General features: G+C 50.2%; 1 protein-coding gene across 1 annotated transcript in view; it reads left to right on the top strand.

Annotated features, from left to right (window-relative positions):
- LOC138370395 (probable glutamate receptor) overlaps positions 1–23,352 on the top strand; it is a 112,619-nt gene that overhangs the window by 38,734 nt on the left and 50,533 nt on the right. The window contains exon 5 of the mRNA XM_069334753.1: positions 18,150–18,240. Within this exon, the coding sequence (XP_069190854.1) occupies positions 18,150–18,240 (91 nt within the window). The remainder of the gene's footprint in view (positions 1–18,149; positions 18,241–23,352) is intronic.

The raw sequence follows: 23,352 nt of genomic DNA, 5'->3' as shown, positions 1-23,352 counted from the left end.
GTGTATGTACAGAACCAGTGTGTTTACAGGACCAGTGTGTACAGGACCAGTGTGTACAGGACCAGTGTGTGTACAGGACCAGTGTGTAGAGAACCAGTGTATACAGGACCAGTGTGTGTACAGGACCAATGTGTGTACAGGACCAGTGTGTGTACAAAACCAGTGTGTATAGGACCAGTGTATACAGGACCAGTGTGTGTACAGGACCAGTGTGTACAGGACCAGTGTAATAAACACGACCAGTGTGTGTACAGGACCAGTGTGCACAGGACCAGTGTGTTCAGGACCAGTGTGTGTACAGGACCAGTGTGTGTACAGGACCAGTGTGTGTACAGGACCAGTGTGTGTACAGGACCAGTGTGTAAAGAACCAGTGTATACAGGACCAGTGTATGTACAGGACCAGAGTGTGTACAGGACCAGTGTGTGTACAGGACCAGTATGAACAGAACCAGTGTATACAGGACCAGTGTGTGTACAGGACCAGTGTGTGTTCAGGACCAGTGTGTACAGGACCAGTGTGTACAGAACCAGTGTATACAGGACCAGTGTATATACAGGACCAGTGTTTGTACAAGACCATTGTGTACAGGACTAGTGTGTACAGGAACAGTGTATACAGGACCAGTGTGTAGATAACCAGTGTATAAAGGACCAGTGTGTGTACAGGACCAGTGTGTGTACAGGATCACTGTGTACATTACCAGTGTATACAGGACCAGTGTGTAGAGGACCAGTGTATACATGACCAGTGTCTACAGGACCAGTGTGTACAGGACCAGTGTATACAGGACCAGTGTGTACAGGACCAGTGTGTACAGGAACAGTGTATACAGGACCAGTGTGTACACGGCCAGTGTATACATGACCAGTGTGTACAGGACCAGTGTGTACAGGACCAGTGTGTAAAGGACCACTGTGTACAGGACCAGTGTGTACAGGACCAGTGTATACAGGACCAGTGTGTGTACAGGACCTGTGTGCCCAGGACCAGTGTAATATACAGGACCAGTGTGTGTACAGGACCAGTGTGCACAGGACCAGTGTGTACAGAACCAGTGTATACAGGCCCAATTTGTGTACAGTACCAGTGTGTGTACAGGACCAGTGTGTACAGGACCAGTGTGTAAAGAACCAGTGTATACAGGACCATGTGTATGTACAGGACCAGAGTGTGTACAGGACCAGTGTGTACAGGACCAGTGTGTGTACAGGACCATTGTGTGTACAGGACCAGTGTGTACAGAACCAGTGTATACAGGACCAGTGTGTGTACAGGACCAGTGTGTGTACAGGACCAGTGTGTATAGGACCAGTGTATACAGGACAAGTGTGTGTACAGGACCAGTGTGTACAGGTCCAGAGTGTGTACAAGACCAGTGTGTACAGGATCAGTGTGTGCTCAGGACCAGTGTGTACAGGACCAGTGTAATATACAGGAGCAGTGTGTGTACAGGACCAGTGTACACAGGACCAGTGTGTACAGAACCAGTGTATACAGGACCAGTGTGTGTACAGGACCAGTGTGTGTACAGGACCAGTATGAACAGAACCAGTGTATACAGGACCAGTGTGTGTACTGGACCAGTGTGTGTTCAGGACCAGTGTGTACAGGACCAGTGTGTACAGAACCATGGTATACAGGACCAGTGTATGTACAGAACCAGTGTGTTTACAGGACCAGTGTGTAGAGGACCAGTGTGTGTACAGGACCAGTGTGTAAAGAACCAGTGTATACAGGACCAGTGTGTGTACAGGACCAATGTGTGTACAGGACCAGTGTGTGTACAAAACCAGTGTGTATAGGACCAGTGTATACAGGACCAGTGTGTGTACAGGACCAGTGTTTGAACAGGACCAGTGTGTACAGGTCCAGTGTGTACTGGAACAGTGTATACAGGACCAGTGTGTACAGGGCCAGTGTATACAGGACCAGTGTGTACAGGACCAGTGTGTGTACAGGACCAGTGTGTGCATAACCAGTGTATACATGACCAGTGTGTACAGGACCAGTGTGTACAGGACTAGTGTGTGTACAGGACCAGATGTGTACAGGACCAGTGTGTACAGGACCAGTGTGTGTAAAGCACCAGTGTGTGTACAGGATCAGTGTTTACAGGACCAGCGTGTACAGGACCATTGTATACTCGACCAGTGTATAAAGGACCAGTGTGTACAGGACCACTGTATACAGGACCAGTGTGTACAGGACCAGTGTATACAGGACCAGTGTATAAAGGACCAGTGTATACAGGACCAGTGTATACAGGACCAGTTTGTACAGGACCAGTGAATACAGGACCAATGTGTGTACAAGACGTGTGTGTTTACAGGACCAGTGTGTACAAGACAAGTGTATACAGGACCAATATCTCACCCACAAGGTGTTTGTGTACAGGACCAGTGTGTGTACAGGACTAGTGTGTACAGGACAAGTGTGTGTACAGGACTAGTGTGTACCGGAGCAATGTGTACAGGACCAGTGTGTACAAGACCAGTGTGTGTACAGGACCAGTGTGTACAGGACCAGTGTGTACAGGACCAGTGTGTACAAGACCAGTGTGTGTACAGGACCAGTGTGTACAGGATCAGTGTGCACAGGATCAGTGGGCACAGGATCAGTGTGTGTACAGGACCAGTGTATAGAGGATCAGTGTGTACAGGACCAGTATGTACAGGACCAGTGTGTGTACAGGACCAGTATTTGTACAGGACCAGTATGTACAGGAATAGTGTGTGTACAGGACTAGTGTGTGTAAAGGATCAGTGTATACAGGACCAGTGTTTACAGGACCAGTGTATACAGGACCAGTGTATACAGGACCAGTGTGAACAGGCCTAGTGTATGCAGGACCAGTGTATACAGGACTAGTGTGTACAAGACCAGTGTGCACAGGACCAGTGTGTACAGGACCATTGTGTGCAGGATCAGTGTGTACAGAACCAGTGTGTACAGGACTAGCGTGTACAGGACCAGTGTGTGTACAGGATCAGTGTGCACAGGACTAGTGTGTAAAGGAACCAGTGTGTACAGGACCAGTGTGTACATGACCAGTGTATACAGGACCAGTGTGTACAGGACCAGTGTGTAAGGACTAGTGTATACAAGATCAGTCTGTACAGGACCAGTGTGTGTATAGGACCAATGTGAACAGGACCAGTCTGTGTACAGGACCAGTGTACACAGGCCCAGTGTATACAGGACCAGTGTATACAGGACCAATGTGTTTCAGGACCAGTGTGTGTACAGGACCAGTGTACACAGGCCCAGTGTATACAGGACCAGTGTGTACAGGAAAAGTGTATACAGGACCAGTGTGTACAGGACCAGTGTGTACAGGACCAGTGTATACAGGACCAGTGTGTGTGTACAGGACCAGTGAGTACATAACCAGTGAATACATGACCAGTGTGTACATGACCAGTGTGTTCAGGACCAGTGTGTACATAACCAGTGAATACATGACCAGTGTGTACAGGACCAGTGTGTACAGGATCAGTGTGTACAGAACCAGTGTATACAGGATCAGTGTGTACAGGACCAGTGTGTACATGACCAGTGTGTACAGGATCAGTGTGTACAAGACCAGTGTGTGTGTACAGGACCAATGTGTGTACAGGACCTGTGTGTACAGGACCAGTGTAATATACAGGACCAGTGTATACAGGACCAGTGTGTGTACAGGACCAGTGTGTACAGGACCAGTGTGTACAGAACCAGAGTATACAGGACCAGTGTGTGTACAGGACCAGTGTGTGTACAGGACCAGTGTGTGTACAGGACCAGTGTGAACAGAACCAGTGTATACAGGACCAGTGTGTGTACTGGACCAGTGTGTGTTCAGGACCAGTGTGTACAGGACCAGTGTGTACAGGACCAGTGTCTGTACAGGACCAGTGTGTAGAGAACCAGTGTATACAGGACCAGTGTGTGTACAGGACCAATGTGTGTACAGGACCAGTGTGTGTACAAAACCAGTGTGTATAGGACCAGTGTATACAGGACCAGTGTGTGTACAGGAGCAGTGTGTGAACAGGACCAGTGTGTACAGGTCCAGTGTGTACTGGAACAGTGTATACAGGACCAGTGTGTACAGGGCCAGTGTATACAGGACCAGTGTGTACAGGACCAGTGTGTGTACAGGACCAGTGTGTGCATAACCAGTGTATACATGACCAGTGTGTACAGGACCAGTGTGTGAAGGACCAGTGTGTGTACAGGACCAGAGTGTGTACAGGACCAGTGTGTGAAGGACCAGTGTGTGTACAGGACCAGAGTGTGTACAGGACCAGTGTGTAAAGGACCAGTGTGTGTACAGGACCAGTGTGTACAGGACCAGTGTAATATACACTACCAGTGTGTGTACAGGACCAGTGTGCACAGGACCAGTGTGTTCAGGACCAGTGTGTGTACAGGACCAGTGTGTGTACAGGACCAGTGTGTGTACAGGACCAGTGTGTGTACAGGACCAGTGTGTAAAGAACCAGTGTATACAGGACCAGTGTATGTACAGGACCAGAGTGTGTACATGACCAGTGTGTGTACAGGACCAGTATGAACAGAACCAGTGAATACAGGACCAGTGTGTGTACAGGACCAGTGTGTGTTCAGGACCAGTGTGTACAGGACCAGTGTGTACAGAACCAGTGTATACAGGACCAGTGTATGTACAGGACCATTGTTTGTACAAGACCATTGTGTACAGGACTAGTGTGTACAGGAACAGTGTATACAGGACCAGTGTGTAGATAACCAGTGTATAAAGGACCAGTGTGTGTACAGGACCAGTGTGTGTACAGGACCACTGTGTACAGGACCAGTGTATACAGGACCAGTGTGTAGAGGACCAGTGTATACATGACCAGTGTCTACAGGACCAGTGTGTACAGGACCAGTGTATACAGGACCAGTGTGTACAGGACCAGTGTGTACAGGAGCAGTGTATACAGGACCAGTGTGTACAGGACCAGTGTGTACAGGACCAGTGTGTGTACAGGACCAGAGTGTGTACAGGACCAGTGTGTAAAGGACCAGTGTGTGTACAGGACCAGTGTGTACAGGACCAGTGTAATATACACGACCAGTGTGTGTACAGGACCAGTGTGCACAGGACCAGTGTGTTCAGGACCAGTGTGTGTACAGGACCAGTGTGTGTACAGGACCAGTGTGTGTACAGGACCAGTGTGTGTACAGGACCAGTGTGTAAAGAACCAGTGTATACAGGACCAGTGTATGTACAGGACCAGAGTGTGTACAGGACCAGTGTGTGTACAGCACCAGTATGAACAGAACCAGTGTATACAGGACCAGTGTGTGTACAGGACCAGTGTGTGTTCAGGACCAGTGTGTACAGGACCAGTGTGTACAGAACCAGTGTATACAGGTCCAGTGTATGTACAGGACCAGTGTTTGTACAAGACCATTGTGTACAGGACTAGTGTGTACAGGAACAGTGTATACAGGACCAGTGTGTAGATAACCAGTGTATAAAGGACCAGTGTGTGTACAGGACCAGTGTGTGTACAGGACCACTGTGTACAGGACCAGTGTATACAGGACCAGTGTGTAGAGGACCAGTGTATACATGACCAGTGTCTACAGGACCAGTGTGTACAGGACCAGTGTATACAGGACCAGTGTGTACAGGACCAGTGTGTACAGGAACAGTGTATACAGGACCAGTGTGTACACGGCCAGTGTATACATGACCAGTGTGTACAGGACCAGTGTGTGTACAGGACCAGTGTGTCCATAACCAGTGTATACATGACCAGTGTGTACAGGACCAGTGTGTACAGGACCAGTGTGTAAAGGACCAGTGTGTACAGGACCAGTGTGTACAGGACCAGTGTATACAGGACCAGTGTGTGTACAGGACCTGTGTGCCCAGGACCAGTGTAATATACAGGACCAGTGTGTGTACAGGACCAGTGTGCACAGGACCAGTGTGTACAGAACCAGTGTATACAGGCCCAATTTGTGTACAGTACCAGTGTGTGTACAGGACCAGTGTGTACAGGACCAGTGTGTAAAGAACCAGTGTATACAAGACCATGTGTATGTACAGGACCAGAGTGTGTACAGGACCAGTGTGTACAGGACCAGTGTGTGTACAGGACCATTGTGTGTACAGGACCAGTGTGTACAGAACCAGTGTATACAGGACCAGTGTGTGTACAGGACCAGTGTGTGTACAGGACCAGTGTGTATAGGACCAGTGTATACAGGACAAGTGTGTGTACAGGACCAGTGTGTACAGGTCCAGAGTGTGTACAAGACCAGTGTGTACAGGATCAGTGTGTGCTCAGGACCAGTGTGTACAGGACCAGTGTAATATACAGGAGCAGTGTGTGTACAGGACCAGTGTACACAGGACCAGTGTGTACAGAACCAGTGTATACAGGACCAGTGTGTGTACAGGACCAGTGTGTGTACAGGACCAGTATGAACAGAACCAGTGTATACAGGACCAGTGTGTGTACTGGACCAGTGTGTGTTCAGGAATAGTGTGTACAGGACCAGTGTGTACAGAACCATGGTATACAGGACCAGTGTATGTACAGAACCAGTGTGTTTACAGGACCAGTGTGTACAGGACCAGTGTGTACAGGACCAGTGTGTGTACAGGACCAGTGTGTAAAGAACCAGTGTATACAGGACCAGTGTGTGTACAGGACCAATGTGTGTACAGGACCAGTGTGTGTACAAAACCAGTGTGTATAGGACCAGTGTATACAGGACCAATGTGTGTACAGGACCAGTGTTTGAACAGGACCAGTGTGTACAGGTCCAGTGTGTACTGGAACAGTGTATACAGGACCAGTGTGTACAGGGCCAGTGTATACAGGACCAGTGTGTACAGGACCAGTGTGTGTACAGGACCAGTGTGTGCATAACCAGTGTATACATGACCAGTGTGTACAGGACCAGTGTGTACAGGACTAGTGTGTGTACAGGACCAGATGTGTACAGGACCAGTGTGTACAGGACCAGTGTGTGTAAAGCACCAGTGTGTGTACAGGATCAGTGTTTACAGGACCAGCGTGTACAGGACCATTGTATACACGACCAGTGTATAAAGGACCAGTGTGTACAGGACCACTGTATACAGGACCAGTGTGTACAGGACCAGTGTATACAGGACCAGTGTATAAAGGACCAGTGTATACAGGACCAGTGTATACAGGACCAGTTTGTACAGGACCAGTGAATACAGGACCAATGTGTGTACAAGACGTGTGTGTTTACAGGACCAGTGTGTACAAGACAAGTGTATACAGGACCAATATCTCACCCACAAGGTTTTTGTGTACAGGACCAGTGTGTGTACAGGACTAGTGTGTACAGGACAAGTGTGTGTGTACAGGACCAGTGTGTACATAACCAGTGAATACATGACCAGTGTGTACATGACCAGTGTGTTCAGGACCAGTGTGTACATAACCAGTGAATACATGACCAGTGTGTACAAGACCAGCGTGTGTACAGGACCAGTGTGTACAGAACCAGTGTGTACAGGACCAGTGTGTACAAGACCAGTGTGTGTACAGGACCAGTGTGTACAGGATCAGTGTGCACAGGATCAGTGTGCACAGGATCAGTGTGTGTACAGGACCAGTGTATAGAGGATCAGTGTGTACAGGACCAGTATGTACAGGACCAGTGTGTGTACAGGACCAGTGTTTGTACATGACCAGTATGTACAGGAATAGTGTGTGTACAGGACTAGTGTGTGTAAAGGATCAGTGTATACAGGACCAGTGTTTACAGGACCAGTGTACACAGGACCAGTGTATACAGGACCAGTGTGAACAGGCCTAGTGTATGCAGGACCAGTGTATACAGGACTAGTGTGTACAAGACCAGTGTGCACAGGACCAGTGTGTACAGGACCATTGTGTGCAGGATCAGTGTGTACAGAACCAGTGTGTACAGGACTAGCGTGTACAGGACCAGTGTGTGTACAGGATCAGTGTGCACAGGACTAGTGTGTACAGGAACCAGTGTGTACAGGACCAGTGTGTACATGACCAGTGTATACAGGACCAGTGTGTACAGGACCAGTGTGTAAGGACTAGTGTATACAAGATCAGTCTGTACAGGACCAGTGTGTGTATAGGACCAATGTGAACAGGACCAGTCTGTGTACAGGACCAGTGTACACAGGCCCAGTGTATACAGGACCAGTGTATACAGGACCAATGTGTTCAGGACCAGTGTGTGCACAGGACCAGTGTACACAGGCCCAGTGTATACAGGACCAGTGTGTACAGGAAATGTGTATACAGGACCAGTGTGTACAGGACCAGTGTGTACAGGACCAGTGTATACAGGACCAGTGTGTGTGTACAGGACCAGTGTGTACATATCCAGTGAATACATGACCAGTGTGTACATGACCAGTGTGTTCAGGACCAGTGTGTACATAACCAGTGAATACATGACCAGTGTGTACAGGACCAGTGTGTACAGGATCAGTGTGTACAGAACCAGTGTATACAGGATCAGTGTGTACAGGACCAGTGTGTACATGACCAGTGTGTACAGGATCAGTGTGTACAAGACCAGTGTGTGTGTACAGGACCAGTGTGTGTACAGGACCTGTGTGTACAGGACCAGTGTAATATACAGGACCAGTGTATACAGGACCAGTGTGTGTACAGGACCAGTGTGTACAGGACCAGTGTGTACATGACCAGTGTATACAGGACCAGTGTGTACAGGACCAGTGTGTAAGGACTAGTGTATACAAGATCAGTCTGTACAGGACCAGTGTGTGTATAGGACCAATGTGAACAGGACCAGTCTGTGTACAGGACCAGTGTACACAGGCCCAGTGTATACAGGACCAGTGTATACAGGACCAATGTGTTCATGACCAGTGTGTGTACAGGACCAGTGTAAACAGGCCCAGTGTATACAGGACCAGTGTGTACAGGAAAAGTGTATACAGGACCAGTGTGTACAGGACCAGTGTGTAAAGGACCAGTGTATACAGGACCAGTGTGTGTGTACAGGACCAGTGTGTACATAACCAGTGAATACATGACCAGTGTGTACATGACCAGTGTGTTCAGGACCAGTGTGTACATAACCAGTGAATACATGACCAGTGTGTACAGGACCAGTGTGTACAGGACCAGTGTGTACAGAACCAGTGTATACAGGATCAGTGTGTACAGGACCAGTGTGTACATGACCAGTGTGTACAGGATCAGTGTGTACAAGACCAGTGTGTATGTACAGGACCAGTGTGTGTACAGGACCTGTGTGTACAGGACCAGTGTAATATACAGGACCAGTGTATACAGGACCAGTGTGTGTACAGGACCAGTGTGTACAGGACCAGTGTGTACAAAACCAGAGTATACAGGACCAGTGTGTGTACAGGACCAGTGTGTGTACAGGACCAGTGTGTGTACAGGACCAGTGTGAACAGAACCAGTGTATACAGGACCAGTGTGTGTACTGGACCAGTGTGTGTTCAGGACCAGTGTGTACAGGACCAGTGTGTACAGGACCAGTGTGTGTACAGGACCAGTGTGCAGAGAACCAGTGTATACAGGACCAGTGTGTGTACAGGACCAATGTGTGTACAGGACCAGTGTGTGTACAAAACCAGTGTGTATAGGACCAGTGTATACAGGACCAGTGTGTGTACAGGAGCAGTGTGTGAACAGGACCAGTGTGTACAGGTCCAGTGTGTACTGGAACAGTGTATACAGGACCAGTGTGTACAGGGCCAGTGTATACAGGACCAGTGTGTACAGGACCAGTGTGTGTACAGGACCAGTGTGTGCATAACCAGTGTATACATGACCAGTGTGTACAGGACCAGTGTGTGAAGGACCAGTGTGTGTACAGGACCAGAGTGTGTACAGGACCAGTGTGTAAAAGACCAGTGTGTGTACAGGACCAGTGTGTACAGGACCAGTGTAATATACACGACCAGTGTGTGTACAGGACCAGTGTGTACAGGACCAGTGTGTGTACAGGACCAGTGTGTGTACAGGACCAGTGTGTGTACAGGACCAGTGTGTAAAGAACCAGTGTATACAGGACCAGTGTATGTACAGGACCAGAGTGTGTACATGACCAGTGTGTGTACAGGAAAAGTATGAACAGAACCAGTGTATACAGGACCAGTGTGTGTACAGGACCAGTGTGTGTTCAGGACCAGTGTGTACAGGACCAGTGTGTACAGAACCAGTGTATACAGGACCAGTGTATGTACAGGACCATTGTTTGTACAAGACCATTGTGTACAGGACTAGTGTGTACAGGAACAGTGTATACAGGACCAGTGTGTAGATAACCAGTGTGTGTACAGGACCAGTGTGTGTACAGGACCAGTGTGTGTACAGGACCACTGTGTACAGGACCAGTGTATACAGGACCAGTGTGTAGAGGACCAGTGTATACATGACCAGTGTCTACAGGACCAGTGTGTACAGGACCAGTGTATACAGGACCAGAGTGTACAGGACCAGTGTGTACAGGAGCAGTGTATACAGGACCAGTGTGTACAGGACCAGTGTGTACAGGACCAGTGTGTGTACAGGACCAGAGTGTGTACAGGACCAGTGTGTAAAGGACCAGTGTGTGTACAGGACCAGTGTGTACAGGACCAGTGTAATATACACGACCAGTGTGTGTACAGGACCAGTGTGCACAGGACCAGTGTATTCAGGACCAGTGTGTGTACAGGACCAGTATGTGTACAGGACCAGTATGAACAGAACCAGTGTATACAGGACCAGTGTGTGTACAGGACCAGTGTGTGTTCAGGACCAGTGTGTACAGGACCAGTGTGTACAGAACCAGTGTATACAGGACCAGTGTATGTACAGGATCATTGTTTGTACAAGACCATTGTGTACAGGACTAGTGTGTACAGGAACAGTGTATACAGGACCAGTGTGTAGATAACCAGTGTGTGTACAGGACCAGTGTGTGTACAGGACCAGTGTGTGTACAGGACCACTGTGTACAGGACCAGTGTATACAGGACCAGTGTGTAGAGGACCAGTGTATACATGACCAGTATCTACAGGACCAGTGTGTACAGGACCAGTGTATACAGGACCAGTGTGTACAGGACCAGTGTGTACAGGAGCAGTGTATACAGGACCAGTGTGTACAGGACCAGTGTGTACAGGACCAGTGTGTGTACAGGACCAGAGTGTGTACAGGACCAGTGTGTAAAGGACCAGTGTGTGTACAGGACCAGTGTGTACAAGACCAGTGTAATATACACGACCAGTGTGTGTACAGGACCAGTGTGCACAGGACCAGTGTGTTCAGGACCAGTGTGTGTACAGGACCAGTGTGTGTACAGGACCAGTGTGTGTACAGGACCAGTGTGTAAAGAACCAGTGTATACAGGACCAGTGTATGTACAGGACCAGAGTGTGTACAGGACCAGTGTGTGTACAGGACCAGTATGAACAGAACCAGTGTATACAGGACCAGTGTGTGTACAGGACCAGTGTGTGTTCAGGACCAGTGTGTACAGGACCAGTGTGTACAGAACCAGTGTATACAGGACCAGTGTATGTACAGGACCAGTGTTTGTACAAGACCATTGTGTACAGGACTAGTGTGTACAGGAACAGTGTATACAGGACCAGTGTGTAGATAACCAGTGTATAAAGGACCAGTGTGTGTACAGGACCAGTGTGTGTACAGGACCACTGTGTACAGGACCAGTGTATACAGGACCAGTGTGTAGAGGACCAGTGTATACATGACCAGTGTCTACAGGACCAGTGTGTACAGGACCAGAGTATACAGGACCAGTGTGTACAGGACCAGTGTGTACAGGAGCAGTGTATACAGGACCAATGTGTACACGGCCAGTGTATACATGACCAGTGTGTACAGGACCAGTGTATACAGGACCAGTGTGTAGAGGACCAGTGTATACATGACCAGTGTCTACAGGACCAGTGTGTACAGGACCAGTGTATACAGGACCAGTGTGTACAGGACCAGTGTGTACAGGAGCAGTGTATACAGGACCAATGTGTACACGGCCAGTGTATACATGACCAGTGTGTACAGGACCAGTGTGTACAGGACCAGTGTGTAAAGTACCAGTGTGTACAGGACCAGTGTGTACAGGACCAGTGTATACAGGACAAGTGTGTGTACAGGACCTGTGTGCCCAGGACCAGTGTAATATACAGGATCAGTGTGTGTACAGGACCAGTGTGCACAGGACCAGTGTGTACAGAACCAGTGTATACAGGCCTAATTTGTGTACAGTACCAGTGTGTGTAATGGACCAGTGTGTACAGGACCAGTGTGTGTACAGGACCAGTGTGTGTACAGGACCAGTGTGTACAGGACCAGTGTGTAAAGAACCAGTGTATACAGGACCATGTGTATGTACAGGACCAGAGTGTGTACAGGACCAGTGTGTACAGGACCAGTGTGTGTACAGGACCATTGTGTGTACAGGACCAGTGTGTACAGAACCAGTGTATACAGGACCAGTGTGTGTACAGGACCAGTGTGTGTACAGGACCAGTGTGAATAGGACCAGTGTATACAGGACAAGTGTGTGTACAGGACCAGTGTGTACAGGACCAGTGTAATATACAGGAGCAGTGTGTGTACAGGACCAGTGTACACAGGACCAGTGTGTACAGAACCAGTTTATACAGGACCAGTGTGTGTACAGGACTAGTGTGTACAGAACCAGTGTATACAGGACCAGTGTGTGTACAGGAACAGTGTGTACAGGACCGGTGTGTACAGAACCAGTGTATACAGGACCAGTGTATGTACAGGAGCAGTGTGTGTACAGGACCAGTGTGTACAGGACCAGTGTATACTGGACCAGTGTGTGTACAGGACCAGTGTGTACATAACCAGTGAATACATGACCAGTGTGTACATGACCAGTGTGTTCAGGACCAGTGTGTACATAACCAGTGGATACATGACCAGTGTGTACAGGACCAGTGTGTACAGGACCAGTGTGTACAGAACCAGTGTATACAGGATCAGTGTGTACAGGACCAGTGTGTACATGACCAGTGTGTACAGGATCAGTGTGTACAGGACCAGTGTGTGTGTGTACAGGACCAGTGTGTGTACAGGACCTGTGTGTACAGGACCAGTGTAATATACAGGACCAGTGTGTGTACAGGACCAGTGTGTACAGGACCAGTGTGTACAGAACCAGAGTATACAGGACCAGTGTGTGTACAGGACCAGTGTGTGTACAGGACCAGTGTGTGTACAGGACCAGTGTGAACAGAACCAGTGTATACAGGACCAGTGTGTGTACTGGACCAGTGTGTGTTCAGGACCAGTGTGTACAGGACCAGTGTGTACAGAACCAGGGTATACAGGACCAGTGTATGTACAGAACCAGTGTGTTTACAGGACCAGTGTGTACAGGACCAGTGTGTACAGGACCAGTGTGTGTACAGGACCAGTGTGTAGAGAACCAGTGTATACAGGACCAGTGTGTGTACAGGACCAATGTGTGTACAGGACCAGTGTGTGTACAAAACCAGTGTGTATAGGACCAGTGTATACAGGACCAGTGTGTGTACAGGACCAGTGTGTGAACAGGACCAGTGTGTACAGGTCCAGTGTGTACTGGAACAGTGTATACAGGACCAGTGTGTACAGGGCCAGTGTATACAGGACCAGTGTGTATAGGACCAGTGTGTGTACAGGACCAGTGTGTGCATAACCAGTGTATACATGACCAGTGTGTACAGGACCAGTGTGTACAGGACCAGTGTGTGTACAGGACCAGAGTGTGTACAGGACCAGTGTGTAAAGGACCAGTGTGTGTACAGGACCAGTGTGTACAGGACCAGTGTAATATACACGACCAGTGTGTGTACAGGACCAGTGTGCACAGGACCAGTGTGTTCAGGACCAGTGTGTGTACAGGACCAGTGTGTGTACAGGACCAGTGTGTGTACAGGACCAGTGTGTGTACAGGACCAGTGTGTAAAGAACCAGTGTATACAGGACCAGTGTATGTACAGGACCAGAGTGTGTACAGGACCAGTGTGTGTACAGGACCAGTATGAACAGAACCAGTGTATACAGGACCAGTGTGTGTACAGGACCAGTGTGTGTTCAGGACCAGTGTGTACAGGACCAGTGTGTACAGGACCAGTGTGCACAGGACCAGTGTGTTCAGGACCAGTGTGTGTACAGGACCAGTGTGTGTACAGGACCAGTGTGTGTACAGGACCAGTGTGTGTACAGGACCAGTGTGTAAAGAACCAGTGTATACAGGACCAGTGTATGTACAGGACCAGAGTGTGTACAGGACCAGTGTGTGTACAGGACCAGTATGAACAGAACCAGTGTATACAGGACCAGTGTGTGTACAGGACCAGTGTGTGTTCAGGACCAGTGTGTACAGGACCAGTGTGTACAGAACCAGTGTATACGGGACCAGTGTATGTACAGGACCAGTGTTTGTACAAGACCATTGTGTACAGGACTAGTGTGTACAGGAACAGTGTATACAGGACCAGTGTGTAGATAACAAGTGTATAAAGGACCAGTGTGTGTACAGGACCAGTGTGTGTACAGGACCAATGTGTACAGGACCAGTATATACAGGACCAGTGTGTAGAGGACCAGTGTATACATGACCAGTGTCTACAGGACCAGTGTGTACAGGACCAGTGTATACAGGACCAGTGGGTACAGGACCAGCGTGTACAGGAACAGTGTATACAGGACCAGTGTGTACACGGCCAGTGTATACATGACCAGTGTGTACAGGACCAGTGTGTGTACAGGACCAGTGTGTCCATAACCAGTGTATACATGACCAGTGTGTACAGGACCAGTGTGTACAGGACCAGTGTGTAAAGGACCAGTGTGTACAGGACCAGTGTGTACAGGACCAGTGTATACAGGACCAGTGTGTGTACAGGACCTGTGTGCACAGGACCAGTGTAATATACAGGACCAGTGTGTGTACAGGACCAGTGTGTGTACAGGACCAGTGTGTGTACAGGAGCAGTGTGCACAGGACCAGTGTGTACAGAACCAGTGTATACAGGCCCAATGTGTGTACAGGACCAGTGTGTGTACAGGACCAGTGTGTACAGGACCAGTGTGTGTACAGGACCAGTGTGTGTACAGGACCAGTGTGTACAGGACCAGTGTGTAAAGAACCAGTGTATACAGGACCATGTGTATGTACAAGACCAGAGTGTGTACAGGACCAGTTTGTACAGGACCAGTGTGTGTACAGGACCATTGTGTGTACAGGACCAGTGTGTACAGAACCAGTGTATACAGGACCAGTGTGTGTACAGGACCAGTGTGTACAGGTCCAGTGTGTGTACAAGACCAGTGTGTACAGGACCAGTGTGTGTACAGGACCAGTGTGTACAGGACCAGTGTAATATACAGGAGCAGTGTGTGTACAGGACCAGTGAACACAGGACCAGTGTGTACAGAACCAGTGTATACAGGACCAGTGTGTGTACAGGACCAGTGTGTACAGAACCAGTGTATACAGGACCAGTGTGTGTACAGGACCAGTGTGTACAGAACCAGTGTATACAGGACCAGTGTGTGTACAGGAACAGTGTGTACAGGACCAGTGTGTACAGAACCAGTGTATACAGGACCAGTGTATGTACAGGAGCAGTGTGTGTACAGGACCAGTGTGTACAGGACCAGTGTATACTGGACCAGTGTGTGTACAGGACCAGTGTGTACAGGACCAGTGTGTACAGAACCAGTGTATACAGGACCAGTGTGTGTACAGGATCAGTGTATACAGGACCAGTGTGTGTACAGGAGCAGTGTGTGTACAGAACCAGTGTGTGTACAGGACCAGTGTGAACAGAACCAGTGTATACAGGACCAGTGTGTGTACCGAACCAGTGTGTGTACAGGACCAGTGTGTACAGGACCAGTGTGTACAGAACCAGTGTACACTGGACCAGTGTATGTACAGGACCAGTGTGTGTACAGGACCAGTGTGTACAGGACCAGTGTGTGTACAGGACCAGTGTGTACAGAACCAGTATATACAGGACCAGTGTGTGTACATGACCAATGTGTGTACAGGACCAGTTTGTAGAGGACCAGTGTATACAGGACCAGTGTGTACAGGACCAGTGTATACAGGACCAGTATGTGAACAGGACCAGTGTGTACAGGACCAGTGTATACAGGACCAGTGTGTACAGGACCAGTGAATACAGGACCAGTGTATACAGGACCAGTGTGTACAGGTCAAGTGTGTACATGACCAGTGTGTACAGGAACAGTGTGTACAGGAACAGTGTATACAGGACCAGTGTGTACAGGACCAGTGTATACAGGACCAGTGTGTGTACAGGACCAGTGTGTACATAACCAGTGTATACATGACCAGTGTATACAGGACCAGTGTGTGTAAAGGACCAGTGTGTACAGAACCAGTGTATACAGGACCAGTGTGTACAGGACCAGTGTGTGTACAGGACCAGTGTGTGAACAGGACCAGTGTGTGTACAGGACCAGTGTGTGTACAGGACCAGTGTGTACAGGACCAGTGTGTAAAGGACAAGTGCAATATACAGGACCAGTGTGTGTACAGGACCAGTGTGCACAGGACCTGTGTGTACAGAACCAGTGTATACAGGACCAGTGTGTGTACAGGACCAGTGTGTGTACAGGACCAGTGTGTGTACAGGACCAGTGTGTACAGAACCAATGTATACAGGACCAGTGTATGTACAGGACCAGTGTGTGTGTACAAGACCAGTGAGTACAGGACCAGTGTGTACAGGACCAGTGTATACAGGACCAGTGTGTGTACATGATCAGTGTGTACTGGACCAGTGTGTACAGAACCAGTGTATACAGGACCAGTGTGTGTACAGGACCAGTGTGTATACAGGACCAGTGTGTGTACAAGACCAGTGTATACAGGACCAGTGTGTACAGGACCAGTGTGTGTATGTTACGGCCCTATTGGGTCGCAACTGGGGTTCTTCTCTGATGTTATTAGAGTTTGGGTATTCGACCCCAAGTTAGTAGTGGCTTTCAAGGGGTGTGTTCCGTAACGCAAGTAAATTAAAGGGGAATGGATAAAAGTGCACTAATTTAAATATATATTCACCACCACCAATAAATAAATATATAAACAGTCACTCGCTGGGGCTATAACTACACTTATGTACATTAACTGGTCTTCCTCTGAAGACGCAGGATGCTCTACTGTGCTCAAGACGAGTTGCCCTGGTTCTCTACTTGTGGCCTCACGATGAATCCTTCGATTCCCTAGGCGAGTCTACCCTGGCCACAGGCCAGCCAAATCACAGTCCCACTGGGTTCACCGTCGTGGAGGCCTTCAACCACAAATCCAGCCTGTAGCTGGCAGGTTCCAATCAGCTCTGCTGCATAGGCCACTCCACGACCAATACTAGGATTGCGAGCCCTAGACAGGAGCCTCGTGTGATTCTGCTGATCACTCTCCTCTCTCAACACCCCAGTGGCTAGTCTTCTCCACCAGTCAGCCCCAGGTACGACAATTCCTGGTTCTGCCACGTCACAGGCAGGCTAACACAACAGTGTTCATCCGGGGGGTGACTCACAGCTTCTGCAGCAAACACGTGGAGATACTATGGCTGCCTTGGGTAGACTCCCCATCGTCCAATCCAGCAGTCCCAGGTCGACTCTGTAATCAGACACGTCATCAGTACTAGGGACACCCTAGGGCACCTCACTTACAGGCTTAGACACAAACGCCCACCTATCCACTCCATAGATGGCGTTGCTGTCTAAGCGTCACCTCACCAGAGGTCAGCAGCGGCTATGTTACGAGCTGATTAAGACGGGAATCCAGCCCCTGTGGCCGGTATATCTCGTCCTCACTAGATGGCGTCGTCCATTTGGAGGGGTTTCGGGAGCCGTCCCACAGATAGCGTTGTCGTCACTGCTCCATGCTACGACGCTGGGCTCGGGTCCGTACCACAGGACCAGTGTGTGTACAGGACCAGTGTGTTCAGGACCAGTGTGTGTACAGGACAAGTGTGTGTACAGGACCAGTGTGTACAGGACCAGTGTATACAGGACCAGTGTGTGTACAGGACCAGTGTGTACAGGACCAGTGTGTACAGGACCAGTGTGTACAGGACCAACGTCTCACCCAACAGGTACACCAACGTCCGTCCTCCGGATCGTTACTGGGGCAACAGGCTTCAAAACGGCTCCTGGTCCGGCATGGTGGGCATGGTTATGAGGCAGGTGAGTGTTGTGAGGCAGGTTATGAGGCAGGTGAGTGTTGTGAGGCAGGTTATGAGGCAGGTGAGTGTTGTGAGGCAGGTTATGAGGCAGGTGAGTGTTGTGAGGCAGGTTATGAGGCAGGTGAGTGTTGTGAGGCAGGTGAGTGTTGTGAGGCAGGTGAGTGTTGTGAGGCAAGTGAGTGTTGTGAGGCAGGTTATGAGGGAGGTGAGTGTTGTGAGGCAGGTTATGAGGCAGGTGAGTGTTGTGAGGCCAGTGATGAGGGAGGTGAGTGTTGTGAGGCAGGTGATGAGGGAGGTGAGTGTTGTGAGGCAGGTGAGTGTTGTGAGGCAGGTTATGAGGCAGGTGAGTGTTGTGAGGCAGGTGAGTGTTGTGAGGCAGGTTATGAGGCAGGTGAGTGTTGTGAGGCAGGTTATGAGGCAGGTGAGTGTTGTGAGGCAGGTTATGAGGCAGGAGAGTGTTGTGAGGCAGGTTATGAGGCAGGTGAGTGTTGTGAGGCAGGTGAGTGTTGTGAGGCAGGTTATGAGGGAGGTGAGTGTTGTGAGGCAGGTGATGAGGCAGGTGAGTGTTGTGAGGCAGGTTATGAGGCAGGTGAGTGTTGTGAGGCCAGTGATGAGGGAGGTGAGTGTTGTGAGGCAGGTGATGAGGGAGGTGAGTGTTGTGAGGCAGGTCATGAGGCAGGTGAGTGTTATGAGGCAGGTGAGTGTTGTGAGGCCAGTGATGAGGGAGGTGAGTGTTGTGAGGCAGGTTATGAGGCAGGTGAGTGTTATGAGGCAGGTGAGTGTTGTGAGGCCAGTGATGAGGGAGGTGAGTGTTGTGAGGCAGGTGATGAGGGAGGTGAGTGTTGTGAGGCAGGTTATGAGGGAGGTGAGTGTTGTGAGGCAGGTTATGAGGCAGGTGAGTGTTGTGAGGCCAGTGATGAGGGAGGTGAGTGTTGTGAGGCAGATGATGAGGGCGGTGAGTGTTGTGAGGCAGGTCATGAGGCAGGTGAGTGTTGTGAGGCAGGTTATGAGGGAGGTGAGTGTTGTGAGGCAGGTGATGAGGGAGGTGAGTGTTGTGAGGCAGGTTATGAGGCAGGTGAGTGTTGTGAGGCAGGTTATGAGGGAGGTGAGTGTTGTGAGGCAGGTGATGAGGGAGGTGAGTGTTGTGAGGCAGGTTATGAGGGAGGTGAGTGTTGTGAGGCAGGTGATGAGGGAGGTGAGTGTTGTGAGGCAGGTTATGAGGGAGGTGAGTGTTGTGAGGCAGGTGATGAGGGAGGTGAGTGTTGTGAGGCAGGTTATGAGGGAGGTGAGTGTTGTGAGGCAGGTGATGAGGGACGTGAGTGTTGTGAGGCAGGTTATGAGGGAGGTGAGTGTTGTGAGGCAGGTGAGTGTTGTGAGGCAGGTTATGAGGCAGGTGAGTGTTGTGAGGCAGGTGATGAGGCAGGTGAGTGTTGTGAGGCAGGTGATGAGGGACGTGAGTGTTGTGAGGCAGGTTATGAGGGAGGTGAGTGTTGTGAGGCAGGTGATGATGCAGGTGAGTATTGTGAGGCAGGTGAGTGTTGTGTGGCAGATGATGAGGCAGGTGAGTGTTGTGAGGCAGGTGATGATGCAGGTGAGTATTGTGAGGCAGGTGAGTGTTGTGAGGGAGGTGAGTGTTGTGAGGCAGATGATGAGGCAGGTGAGTGTTGTGAGGCAGGTGATGAGGCAGATGAGCGTTGTGAGGCAGATGATGAGGCAGGTGAGTGTTGTGAGGCAGGTGAGGAGGCAGGTGAGTGTTGTGAGGCAGGTGATGAGGGAGGTGAGTGTTGTGAGGCAGGTGATGAGGCAGGTGAGTGTTGTGAGGCAGGTGATGAGGCAGATGAGTGTTGTGAGGCAAGTTATGAGGGAGGTGAGTGTTATGAGGCAGGTTATGAGGGAGGGGAGTGTTGTGAGGCAAGTTATAAGGCAGGTGAGTGTTGTGAGGCAGGTTATGAGGGAGGTGAGTGTTGTGAGGCAGGTTATGAGGAAGGTGAGTGTTGTGAGGCAGGTTATGAGGGAGGTGAGTGTTGTGAGGCAGGTTATGAGGGAGGTGAGTGTTGTGAGGCAGGTTATGAGGGAGGTGAGTGTTGTGAGGCAGGTTATGAGGGAGGTGAGTGTTGTGAGGCAGGTTATGAGGAAGGTGAGTGTTGTGAGGCAGGTTATGAGGGAGGTGAGTGTTGTGAGGCAGGTTATGAGGGAGGTGAGTGTTGTGAGGCAGGTTATGAGGGAGGTGAGTGTTGTGAGGCAGGTTATGAGGCAGGTGAGTGTTGTGAGGCAGGTGATGAGGGAGGTGAGTGTTGTGAGGCAGGTTATGAGGCAGGTGAGTGTTGTGAGGCAGGTTATGAGGCAGGTGAGTGTTGTGAGGCAGATGATGAGGCAGGTGAGTGTTGTGAGGCAGGTGATTAAGGAGGTGAGTGTTGTGAGGCAGGTGATTAAGGAGGTGAGTGTTGTGAGGCAGGTGATGAGGCAGGTGAGTGTTGTGAGGCAGGTGATGAGGCAGGTGAGTGTTGTGAGACAGGTGATGAGGCAGGTGAGTGTTGTGAGGCAGGTAATGATGCAGCTGAGTGTTGTGAGGCAGATGATGAGGCAAGTGAGTGTTGTAAGGCAGGTGATGAGGGAGGTGAGTGTTGTGAGGCAGGTTAGGAGGCAGGTGAGTGTTGTGAGGCAGGTTATGAGGCAGGTGAGTGTTGTGAGGCAGATGATGAGGCAGGTGAGTGTTGTGAGGCAGGTTATGAGGCAGGTGAGTGTTGTGAGGCAGGTTATGAGGCAGGTGAGTGTTGTGAGGCAGGTCATGAGGGAGGTGAGTGTTGTGAGGCAGATGATGAGGCAGGTGAGTGTTGTGAGGCAGGTTATGAGGGAGGTGGGTGTTGTGAGGCAGATGATGAGGCAGGTGAGTGTTGTGAGGCAGGTTATGAGGGAGGTGAGTGTTGTGAGGCAGGTGATTAAGGAGGTGAGTGTTGTGAGACAGGTGATGAGGCAGGTGAGTGTTGTGAGGCCAGTGATGAGGGAGGTGAGTGTTGTGAGGCAGATGATGAGGGAGGTGAGTGTTGTGAGGCAGGTCATGAGGCAGGTGAGTGTTGTGAGGCAGGTTATGAGGGAGGTGAGTGTTGTGAGGCAGGTGATGAGGGAGGTGAGTGTTGTGAGGCAGGTTATGAGGCAGGTGAGTGTTGTGAGGCAGGTTATGAGGGAGGTGAGTGTTGTGAGGCAGGTGATGAGGGAGGTGAGTGTTGTGAGGCAGGTTATGAGGGAGGTGAGTGTTGTGAGGCAGGTGATGAGGGAGGTGAGTGTTGTGAGGCAGGTTATGAGGGAGGTGAGTGTTGTGAGGCAGGTGATGAGGGAGGTGAGTGTTGTGAGGCAGGTTATGAGGGAGGTGAGTGTTGTGAGGCAGGTGATGAGGGACGTGAGTGTTGTGAGGCAGGTTATGAGGGAGGTGAGTGTTGTGAGGCAGGTTATGAGGCAGGTGAGTGTTGTGAGGCAGGTTATGAGGCAGGTGAGTGTTGTGAGGCAGGTGAGTGTTGTGAGGCAGGTGATGAGGGACGTGAGTGTTGTGAGGCAGGTTATGAGGGAGGTGAGTGTTGTGAGGCAGGTGATGATGCAGGTGAGTATTGTGAGGCAGGTGAGTGTTGTGAGGCAGATGATGAGGCAGGTGAGTGTTGTGAGGCAGGTGATGATGCAGGTGAGTATTGTGAGGCAGGTGAGTGTTGTGAGGGAGGTGAGTGTTGTGAGGCAGATGATGAGGCAGGTGAGTGTTGTGAGGCAGGTGATGAGGCAGATGAGCGTTGTGAGGCAGATGATGAGGCAGGTGAGTGTTGTGAGGCAGGTGAGGAGGCAGGTGAGTGTTGTGAGGCAGGTGAGTGTTGTGAGGCAGGTGAGTGTTGTGAGGCAGGTGATAAGGGAGGTGAGTGTTGTGAGGCAGGTGATGAGGCAGGTGAGTGTTGTGAGGCAGGTGATGAGGCAGATGAGTGTTGTGAGGCAAGTTATGAGGGAGGTGAGTGTTATGAGGCAGGTTATGAGGGAGGGGAGTGTTGTGAGGCAGGTTATGAGGCAGGTGAGTGTTGTGAGGCAGGTTATGAGGGAGGTGAGTGTTGTGAGGCAGGTTATGAGGAAGGTGAGTGTTGTGAGGCAGGTTATGAGGGAGGTGAGTGTTGTGAGGCAGGTTATGAGGGAGGTGAGTGTTGTGAGGCAGGTTATGAGGGAGGTGAGTGTTGTGAGGCAGGTTATGAGGGAGGTGAGTGTTGTGAGGCAGGTTATGAGGGAGGTGAGTGTTGTGAGGCAGGTTATGAGGCAGGTGAGTGTTGTGAGGCAGGTGATGAGGGAGGTGAGTGTTGTGAGGCAGGTTATGAGGCAGGTGAGTGTTGTGAGGCAGGTTATGAGGCAGGCGAGTGTTGTGAGGCAGATGATGAAGCAGGTGACTGTTGTGAGGCAGGTGATTAAGGAGGTGAGTGTTGTGAGGCAGGTGATTAAGGAGGTGAGTGTTGTGAGGCAGGTGATGAGGCAGGTGAGTGTTGTGAGGCAGGTGATGAGGCAGGTGAGTGTTGTGAGGCAGGTGATGAGGCAGGTGAGTGTTGTGAGGCAGGTGATGATGCAGGTGAGTGTTGTGAGGCAGATGATGAGGCAAGTGAGTGTTGTGAGGCAGGTGATGAGGGAGGTGAGTGTTGTGAGGCAGGTTATGAGGCAGGTGAGTGTTGTGAGGCAGGTTATGAGGCAGGTGAGTGTTGTGAGGCAGATGATGAGGCAGGTGAGTGTTGTGAGGCAGGTGAGTGTTGTGAGGCAGGTTATGAGGCAGGTGAGTGTTGTGAGGCAGGTTATGAGGCAGGTGAGTGTTGTGAGGCAGGTCATGAGGGAGGTGAGTGTTGTGAGGCAGATGATGAGGCAGGTGAGTGTTGTGAGGCAGGTTATGAGGGAGGTGAGTGTTGTGAGGCAGATGAAGAGGCAGGTGAGTGTTGTGAGGCAGGTTATGAGGGAGGTGAGTGTTGTGAGGCAGGTGATTAAGGAGGTGAGTGTTGTGAGACAGGTGATGAGGCAGGTGAGTGTTGTGAGGCAGATGATGAGGCAGGTGAGTGTTGTGAGGCAGGTGATGATGCAGGTGAGTGTTGTGAGGCAGATGATGAGGCAG

The sequence above is a fragment of the Procambarus clarkii genome, chromosome 32, assembly GCF_040958095.1.
Source record: "Procambarus clarkii isolate CNS0578487 chromosome 32, FALCON_Pclarkii_2.0, whole genome shotgun sequence".
Lineage (NCBI taxonomy): Eukaryota > Metazoa > Arthropoda > Malacostraca > Decapoda > Cambaridae > Procambarus > Procambarus clarkii.
This window is presented reverse-complemented; position numbering and strand designations above follow the sequence as displayed.